Genomic DNA, 10,425 nt, shown 5'->3' with positions numbered 1-10,425 from the left:
TAGTTTGTCTAAATGTTTAAATAAACAAAAAAAAAATCAGAATCTGCTTGTATGGCATTCAGAATTATTACTGTTTGCATAAAAGTGCCATACTTAATTATTACTTGTTGACTAGTTTCATCTATGTTAGATGTCTTTTGGCTATAGTTGTGTAATATGATATGTTGTGACCTAAAGTGTTATATCGTTAAATTTGTATGAGTGGTTGAATTTTTCAAAGCTGATTAATTGAAAACTGTATTTATGCATGTGTGCTCGTCAATAAAGTATTTCATTTGTTGAACAAGTTAGCGGTAGATTTTCATTTAATATATAAATATTTAAAAAGCATGAAACACCACAAAAATGAAAAACCACACGCATATTTCGTGTATGTTACCATGAATGATTGAAATCAAGAGAATGTCGACTTTCACTGGTGAATGTCAACAGTCACATAGTCGATTTGGTGAATGACCGAAATATTTATTCAAATTTAATATTAATTTATTCGTTAATATTATATTTATTCAATATTTTAATATCTGCTGAGGAATTAGGAGAAACATCAGTGTATGGAGTACCGGTTAAATGCATAATGTCGCACTTGATCTTAAAAAAACATTGGTATAGGCTATAGGGCATACCGGACAGTGGTACTTAACTAGACCTAGTCAGGGGTGATTGTGCTCCGGAAAAAATCCGGATTTCCGGAATTTTCGCTAACAGTGATCGGGAAGTTTCCGGAGATCGAAGGACGTTTCAAAATATCATTTATCACAGAAGTTTCCGGAAATCAAATTTTCAAAGATGGAACTTAAAAACACAGTTTATTTTATTTGTTTGTAAGGGAGAGCCAGAGAGATACTTTATAAGCTTATATTCATGATTAATATTCATTTTTTATCAGTAGATAGTTGTTATAATCATAAACTCAAGAAAGAAAGACATATTTGTAAATTTTAATTACCTCTCCAGGTCATCATAGCTATGTGTAAATGGTATAGGTATGTGTAAAATTTTAAATATATTTTAAGTAAACTAAGAAATATAGGAAAAAAACCTTGTTTAAATTTTTTTTCAATTTAAACTGTTTTTTGTTTTGTTTTTAACTCAAGAAATTTTCCGGAATTTTGACTTGGGCTCGCAATCACCCCTGCCTAGTGTATATTTAGGACATTAACGAAAGCGACTGTGATTGTCAACAACCAACAATTTCGGTCGTTCACTGTAACATATATAAATCACGCTCTTATTATCGTGTTCGTATATATATATATATATATATATATTTTGGAACTAAGTAACTATAAAATACTGCAAGGTTGCAAGCAAATTATGTTTTTAGGCACTTATAACCTTCAAGGAAAAAAAAGGTTTACTTTGTGTTAAACTTATATAAAGCTAAACGACCTGAAAAAAAACTCAATATCACTTTAGCAGACATAGTTTCAGTACAAATGTGAAGAACTCATATTTTTTCGACATTGAAAAAGTTCTTTAGTTAAGAACAAACTAGAGTATACTTTTTTATGTGGCTTTTATTTTATTAATTTATTTTTTTCTCGTTTTATATTGTTTAGCTTCATACACGGTTAACTTAGCTCTCATGAATATTCAATATTTCGGGCTGCTTTACCACAAATATTTAAATTTTATTTGAAAATATGTGTATAATTTTCTTTATTTGTTAAATTGAGTGTTTTAGTGACAGTTTTATTTACTGTTGTTAAAACATGAAACTATAACTGATTGAAACACAACTCTATTTTTAAAAAAACTGCCGATACCAACGGCAAAATTATTTTAACCTTTATTTTAACCTTTTATTATTTATTAACCGTTTTTATTATTTTAACCTTTTTATTATTTTAAACATACAATTCTAACAAAAAAGAGCATCATACCAAAACCAAAGAACAAAAACATCAGTAGCGTAACTAGATCACTTTTTAATTTATTGTCGTTTTCAAATAAATGATCTAGTTCATCTCTTTTAATTTATAGTCGTTTTCTAAATGATCTAGTTCATCGCTTTTAACAACTGTCGCTAGTAATTTCTTTTAAGTTAAACTAGCTTTTATTGAAATTGAAATCCAAAATATTTTGTTTTGATGTCATAAGTAAACCATTAGATATTTATTTTTGGAAAGTTCTTTTTTTTTTTAATCGAAAAAGATTTCTCTTTTTTAATCAATTGAACTTAATCAAAACACAATAAGTAAAGAGACGGAAATTCTTTTCAGGCAGTTTCTAGATTGAATATAAATTTCAATATTTTAGAACGGGCACATTCTTAAAAGTCTATTCAATTTTTCAGATTTACCGAAAATCAATTACATTTTTAAAAAAGCTTAATTAATTCTTCATCGTAGAACATAACTTATAATAGTACTCCTAATATTTTTATTTAATCATCATATAACTTCGAATAATTACACATTTTTGTCCCTGTTCTAATATTATATATAGCACTACTATACATAATATTAGAACTATTATCTGTTCTATATATATATATAGCACTTCTGTTGTGCTTAAAAAGCTTAAGAATACTTTTTCATAAAACAATTTAGATTTAACTTCTGCTGTAAATCTTGTTCTCTTATAGCTGAAGGTAAACACTATATTATAGTTCTATAGTATATTCTAGATATCTCTAAGTTGAAGGGACGCTAAGAAAATTTCAAGATAACAAGTTTAGAGCTAAATCTGTTCTAAAAAGTAGAAAAATATATTCTAAAATAGTACTCTAAAAAGTAGAGTTATGAAACATAATAACACTAATTATTATGTATGTAATGATAGTTGACTATAAATCTTAAATACAGCAAATGATAATTTCTAAAAGTAAGGCAAAAATAATTATGCATTAAATAAAAAAGAGTTGGTTAACAACATTGTGATCTTTCAGAAAAAATTCATTTTCTATAACGAAAACTATTCGACGTAACAAGGTTTTGAGAAGAAACTCTTTGACATAGGAATTCAAATTAACATTAGGTGGATATGTAATGCTAAGGGGAAAAATATATATTTTTTTGACATAACAAGGTTTTCGAGATATCGAGAGTATATTGTAGTTAAAAATCTATAGTTTACATATTTCTGCTAACGTTGGCAGGTTTGATTTCATTTAACAAAAAAATTTTTTTATGACTTATAAAATTTCACGGTGGGTAGCTTATTTTTACAGAATGCAAACTACCCACCGTGCAATGCTCATGCAAATTTTTTTATTTTTAAAAATAACACAATACAATTGCGTCAAAATTTATTTAATTTCTTAAGCATCTCAGAAATTTTCAATTGTTATAACATTTCTGTATTAACTATAGCGGTTAATCATTCTGTTTATATATGCTACTTTGGGAGCAACTTTATTGAAGACGCTGGGTCTACCTTTCAGACCACATAGTCCATGTTCCATATTTGTGTCTGTCACGTAGCTAGCTACCCCTACAACTGTCCATTCATTGTCTATTTCACACATTAATGGACCGCCACTGTCTCCCTGCAATGTAAAACATTTTATGAGTATTTTGTCTATGTATCATGTTTTTCTTTTCTTTTCTTTTTCATCTTATTTTAATAGATCGGAGTTAAACCGGTTAATATATAGAAAACAGGTTGCTCTCGAAACAATATAATCGAAAATGGATTCGTCAGGTCCTTTAGAATAAGGTTGGTTAATTCGCTTAGTTATGTCACTTAGATTTGGTGAAATAAAAGTAACTGAATGTAGAATTATTGTTGTAAAAGAGCATGCCAAGTGGAATTTCCTAATAAATCGAAAATAGAATCATAAAGATCTCTGAAATATTGGTTGAATGATAATTGCTTAAAAATCACGAAATTCAAATACTCATTTCAAAACAATCAAGTGTCATTTTGCACAACCCTCTAAGAAACCATAAATCCGTAAAATGTAGATGTCTCGCATAATTTCATAAAATTGATTTTTAAATTGCTTTTTCTAATGGTGAGGATTCTAATGATTGCATTATTTTCTAAAAAATACTGTACTATATTTTATACATTTTATTTTAAAACCAGCATGGAGCAGCCGACCTAATTCTCAGTTTACAACTATCAATGTTCAACACCTCAGCTTTGTAATTTTGAACCCAGCCCCCAAAACAAGGAAACTCCCATATCAAGTATTAGAACAGCTTTCGTGGAAATTTTTTTTGATGGCACTGACACGCATTTGCGTTGCACGGAGAAGAAAACACCTTTCATGGATAACTCGACGGCAACGGGATTTTAACTTATGATCTGTCTACCACTGAGGACATTATACGTTAGCACTGTGGTCGGTGCGAGCCGGGAGCAGAATTCGCATCAACCAGCACCTCTGGGATTCAAACCTAGGTTGCCTCTATGGTAGGCGAACGCTCTACTTCATGTTCTTAAATTATGGGTTTTCATTGCAAATTTGCGAAGTCGGACACTTAAAGCAAAGGATTATTTTAGGTTCGTTTATTATGTTTGCTCCCCGTGTTTCAGAGTTACTTCAGCAAGTAACTGTGTTGCAGAAATTTACTATAAGGCAATATTTTAACACCACTAAGACCCCTTTTTTTGGTCATAGAGAACCATTTATGAGCAGAAATCACAGGTTCAACAGTGCAAATTCATAAAATGAATTTCTACGCTATTCGTTTTCTATGCCCTGCCTTAAGTTTTACAGATTTCCTTAAGGAGGAAAGATGTTGAACCGTTTCTGTTAAATAACAAACTCGACTTGCTTTCGGACGTGTAGGGTCGAAATCTCGACAAGTAACAAGCACACTTCAGAACCATAGTTTGTTTAGATCTGGAATAAATGTTTACGTTTGGCATTGAGTTCGGTTAACAGTTTACTTTACTACATCGCGAAATGAAAAGATTATGTGTTGTCTATTTGTATGTCTGACCATGGCTTCGTGGTGGATTAAAATGCAGAAATCTACTAATTTGGTAGAGATCTAATTTGGTAGAGATCTAAAATCTAATTTGGTAGAGATCTAGGACTATAATGATGGGAAATAAATTCTCAATCAAAATTCTGCTGATTTTTTTCTTTACTGCGCATCTTTTATACGTCACAACTTTTAAAACAGACCATCTTAGTTGCAATGAAACGAACGTACTACTGGGATTTATCCTCAACTACAAATATTTATTTTAATTACTTTTTAGAACCTAATTCTGCATTGGTATTATTGAATTAAAATATTTTATCAAGTTTTAAGCCACCCATACTTACATGACAAACACCGTTTCCTGGTGCCATGCTTCCAGCGCATATCATTGTTTGGGGAATGAAACTATCACCTACGAGTCTCTTGCACACAATGTCATTCTGTACTGGATGATAAGCTTGTTTCAGTACATCACTTCCACCAGTACCTATGGAAATAATAAGATTAAGAGATAGATTATTCTCTGTTTATTATTTAGTGATTACTTTATCCAATCCTTTATTTCATTGAAAATGAAGGAAATTGTATTGAAAGGGTGAGTTTGTATACGACAGTGAAATTTTTAATTGAATGAAATGTAATGCATTTTATACCAGAATAAATTAATATGCTTTTTACCTCTAGTTGCTCCCCAACCAACTCCAAAGCAGTTGCTTGTAATATCAAGTTTTGTATACAGTTCTGGAAGACAAGCTGGCTGCACGTACTTTGTGAATTTAACAGGAGCATTCAATTTTATTAAAGCTATATCATGGGTAATGTCAAACTGACCATCTCTTTCGAACTAAAAATAGAAAAAAAAATTATGCTTTTTTATTGATCACAAAAGGAATTTTTTTCCATATATTAACTGCTTTTGTCAAATTGTTTATTTTTTTCTTTTTTTCAAACTAAAAGTAGAAAAAAAAACTTTTTTATTGATCACAAAGAAATGTATTAAAACAGTTCGGAAACTAACTTCTGTTTTGCCCTAACGCCAGAAATAGTGGGTGGTGTACAGCCACATCTCAAACTATCTGTTACTGCAAAGTTTCTAGCCATCCTAATGCTAACCAAAGTATCGTTGTAAGAGTAGCGCATTGTAAATCATTTGCTGAATTCCATGGTGCAAAATAAATAAAATAAGCCACTGATATTAATATGAATTGTGTTTTGTTAATGGTTGTGTTGCTGAGTGTTAACGCGCACTCTCACAGAGTTCAGAAAACACAAGATCGTATATGCATGCTTATAATGTTAGTATCATGAATATTTCAATTCTTATTTAATATTATTTATTTAATATTATTTAATTTAATATTAGATTAAATTTTTATTTTTTATTTGTAAATAAAAAGTGAAATTATGTGGGATGTTTTTGTTACAGGGGATCGAAGGTTAGTTTCTAAACTGTTCTTGTAACAGCAAAAAAAAATAAAAATAAATAAATAAATAAATAAATGAAAAATTAAAAAATAAAACCCTAAAAGTTATCGAAATCTGCTGAATCATTAACGAGGAAGGTCTTATTAATAACATCAAAACTTGTTTGACTCCCTGAGGAAATTGAGAATTGATTATTAGGAACACCGTTAAATTTTATCGAGTAATAAAACTAATAATCTTGTTAATTTTACCTTCCTAAATAGTGATTTATCAGATTTTAATTCAGTTTTTACTTCTCTTGCTTAAATAGAATTATGACTTTCCAATTTTGTATGTTTTTTTTTCCATTTTTAAGAACTTTCAAAATATAAATAGAAATATTAATAAGGGTGGTGATTAAGGAACACCCTGAATAAGCTAGAAGTTACTTACTATGGATGGAGGGATATTGTCGTGAATGATGATGCGCTCTGCGCGTCGAACTTGTTCGTACTCGTCTTTAAAATATTTTCTGTGTTTTCCCAGATGAATTCGCCATTGGCTTGGACCTCTCATGCTGAAATAGAAGAAACAAAAATTATTATTGTGTTATAAAATTCAATAAATAAGTTTTTATTTATAAGTCGAGGAAATTGTGGTTTAATGTCAAATTTTTATTTATTTTAATGAAATAAGAGTTTTAAATGCAATGATTGATTGTTTAAAATGATGGAAAAATGCTAAAACATTTCTATAATCAAGACAATGTTTTAGGATTAATTATGTTCAAGGGTACTTGGATTGCCTTGCGCTTAGTGAATTTCAGTTAAATCTTGAAGGTAAAGCTTTGTTTCTCAGAGTTAAGCACAGGCCTCGTTTTAAGCAAATATCCAACCTATTTCTTTGTCTTGTGAGAAACTAGACGAAAGATTTAAATCCTCTTTCTGCTAAATATGTTGAAGGAAACGAGATGAAGAGCTGTTCGCTGACTTTTATTATTCTTTACAATTTCTTTCTATTGAATATTCATCATCATCCTATGGATTATCGTCCCTCTGAGGAGCCCTATTTCCCCTTTTTAGAGCGATCACCCCCAGATTGGAAGCAAAAAACTTAATTCTTTTCTCTTTATTTTTTGCTATAATTTTAAAAATATTCTGTAAAATAAAACAAATTTTTCGAAGCAATTTAATTCAAAATTAGCGTTTTAAAATTTGAAAAAACAATTGTTGAAAATGCACAAGATTTAAGTATTTAAATTAGTTCTTCTATCGTACACATGCGCGGAAAAAATTACAAATTATTTCCACAAATTTTATTATGTAGCATTGCAAATTACATTACTCGATAATGACCAGACAGCAAGAGCAAAATTAAATATGTGGAAAACCCCGTATCATTTTCAGCGTATCATTTTTTTTTCTTCTAAAAAGTACAAAAACTACTTAGAAATTTGCTTGAAACTTTTTACGCTTTTTATATATTTAAATAAGATTTTTTTTCTATCAGTTGCTAAATACGATTCACTACAAAATTAAGAAGAAATAATTTAAAATTTTTTCCGTATATGAGCAGTATAAAAGAACTACTTTAAATGCTCATGACTTGCGCATTATTAACAATTTTTTCCCATTTTAAAAAAAATAATTTTGTAATTAATTTTAAATTGTTCTAAAAATTTTGTTTAATTTTACTCAATATTCAAGTATTTAATCAGGTTATAGTAAAATAAAAAAAAACATAGGACAAATAAATTAATTTATTATAAAAATGTTAATATCTCTATAAATATTTAAACAGAATTTATGAAATTTTATGCTGTTATTTCAAATAAAAACCAAAGTAATCGATACAAGCTACAAGTTTGATGCTTGATTTTTTGGGTATAGGGTGTTCAAAAATATTTGTTTTCTTTCTTAACTAATTGTCAGTCCCTCAAACCCCTAAAAGCTTTGAACTTCATTTTGAGAAATTCAAAAATTCATTAAAATCTCAGAAACTGAGAGTGCTTCCTCCATTAATTAAGTAGAGTAGTATAATGCTGATTCAGGTATTATTAAGTACACTAAGCTCAGTGGAGAGACAGCCCATAGAGGGCCAAGGCCTACTGTGCCCATCTCAGTTTTCTTGACCTCGGGCTCAGGGGTGCAGGAGCAGATGTTCCGGTTAGGTGGTCAGCCGAGCGCACGAATATAGTGCCCAGTGAGCGAAGTGAACGAATAAGTACCAGTATAATTCGAGTACCAGTATATAAGTACCAGTATATAAGTATAATTCGAGCCCAGTGAACGAATAAGTACCTTTACTTATTAAATTTTTTGTTTAGTACATATCTTATTTCATAACGGTGATTTTAAATTATTTAGTTTTACCAAATCACCTTTTCAAAGTGAAAGTCTGAGCAAAATAATCACTTAGTTTCATATAACTTTAGGAATACTAATTCGGTGATAATTAAATATTAAAGAGTATAGATAAAAACTATTTTCCCATTAAGTGGAGCTGTAAGTTAGCAAACATAATTGATATTATCTTTTAAATATTTGAGGAAACAGAATTGCCTTCAGTTTAATTTGCATACCTGATTGTCTACAGTTAGTCAGGAAAAAAATTCATTTATCAAAATTTTAAAATTTTAACGATTTTCAGGATTGGCCGTTATAATTACTCCTGGCAACCGCTATCTAAGTTTCTGTTTGCTAGCATAAACGGCTCCGGAACTATAAGACTCGCATAGCTTCTTCCACTTGTTATTATCCATGAGTGAGAGCCTTCGGATTGATATAGAGTGAAAATCTATGTATATGCCTATTAATACAATAATTTTAGAAACAAAAATTCAATTTAAGAATATATTTTGCACTGATCATCATTTTATCTCTGCACTTTAATGTTTTTGGAGTTACTCGAGGATTAAGCCGTTATAACCCTGACAGACCTCCCAAACCTATTATTTTAATAACCTAACTTTTCACACTAATGGAAGTCTTTTTTAATGTAGCATTTTCGTGTATCGAATAAATTAAAATCTAAAAAAAATGACAATCATCACTGCTAGCCGACCCTATGATTTTGCTTTCAGATGAAGTATGTTTATAAAAGAAGAGAACTTACAATGGTGGATCACTAAAACAATGAGCGGCTGCAAGCACCCACTGGCTATTGATCAGAGTACCACCGCAAACGTGACCATTTGGTTCAATTAAATCCATCTGCAACTCAGCCATGTAGGGCCAACTTCCAGGCACAGCCTCACGACCACCGACAATTCTGTCAAAATCTGGAGCATCTTCTGGTTCTATTTCTGGTTTGCCACACGTTCCGTAAACTATGGGTTCTGTTAACAATAACAAATTAAAATGTATATATTGATTAGCATACAGTTGGAAGTGAGTTGAGATAAAATGTTTCAGTAATATCCGTTTCTACCGGTTCCGTAAACTATTGATTCTGTTAACAATAACACATTAAAATGTATACATTGAATTAGCATACAGTTGGAAGTGAGTTGAGATTAAATACTTAAGTAATAGCCGTTTCCACATGTTTCGTAAGCTATTGGTTCTGTTAACAATAACAATTTGAAATGTATATATTGATTGGCATACACTTGGAAGTGAGTTGAGATAAAATGTTTCAGTACTCTCAGTTTCCACATGTTCCGTAAACTATTGATTCTGTTAACAATAACGCATTAAAATGTATACATTGGATTAGCATACACTTGGAAGTGAGTTAAGATTAAATGCTTAAGTACTATCCGTTTCTACACGTTCCGTAAACTATTGGTTCTGCTAACAATAACACATTAAAATGTATATATTGGATTAGAATACAGTTGGAAGTGAGATGAGATTAAATGCTTAAGTAAGATCCGTTTCTACATGTTCCTAACGTTCTCTTAACAATAACGCATTTAAATGTATACATTGAATTAGCATACAGTTGGAAGTGAGATGAGATTAAATACTTAAGTAATAGCCGTTTCCACATGTTTCGTAAGCTATTGGTTCTGTTAACAATAACAATTTGAAATGTATATATTGATTGGCATACACTTGGAAGTGAGTTGAGATAAAATGTTTCAGTACTCTCAGTTTCCACATGTTCCGTAAACTATTGATTCTGTTAACAA

At 30.2% G+C, this 10,425-nt stretch overlaps 1 protein-coding gene across 1 annotated transcript in view; it reads right to left on the bottom strand.

Moving 5' to 3' along the window:
- Nucleotides 1-3,241: 3,241 nt before the first annotated feature.
- The window catches only part of LOC107436620 (enteropeptidase), a gene marked incomplete at its 5' end in the record, with an annotated part of 22,485 nt that continues 15,301 nt past the window's right edge, over nucleotides 3,242-10,425 (bottom strand). Inside the window, 5 exon segments of the mRNA XM_021145560.3 lie at nucleotides 3,242-3,493; nucleotides 5,231-5,373; nucleotides 5,565-5,730; nucleotides 6,744-6,867; nucleotides 9,405-9,627. Of these exon segments, the coding sequence (XP_021001219.3) occupies nucleotides 3,308-3,493; nucleotides 5,231-5,373; nucleotides 5,565-5,730; nucleotides 6,744-6,867; nucleotides 9,405-9,627 (842 nt within the window).

This window comes from Parasteatoda tepidariorum, chromosome 10, assembly GCF_043381705.1.
Source record: "Parasteatoda tepidariorum isolate YZ-2023 chromosome 10, CAS_Ptep_4.0, whole genome shotgun sequence".
NCBI lineage: Eukaryota > Metazoa > Arthropoda > Arachnida > Araneae > Theridiidae > Parasteatoda > Parasteatoda tepidariorum.
Note: the sequence above shows the minus strand (reverse complement) of the source record. Positions and strands in the feature narration are given on the sequence as shown.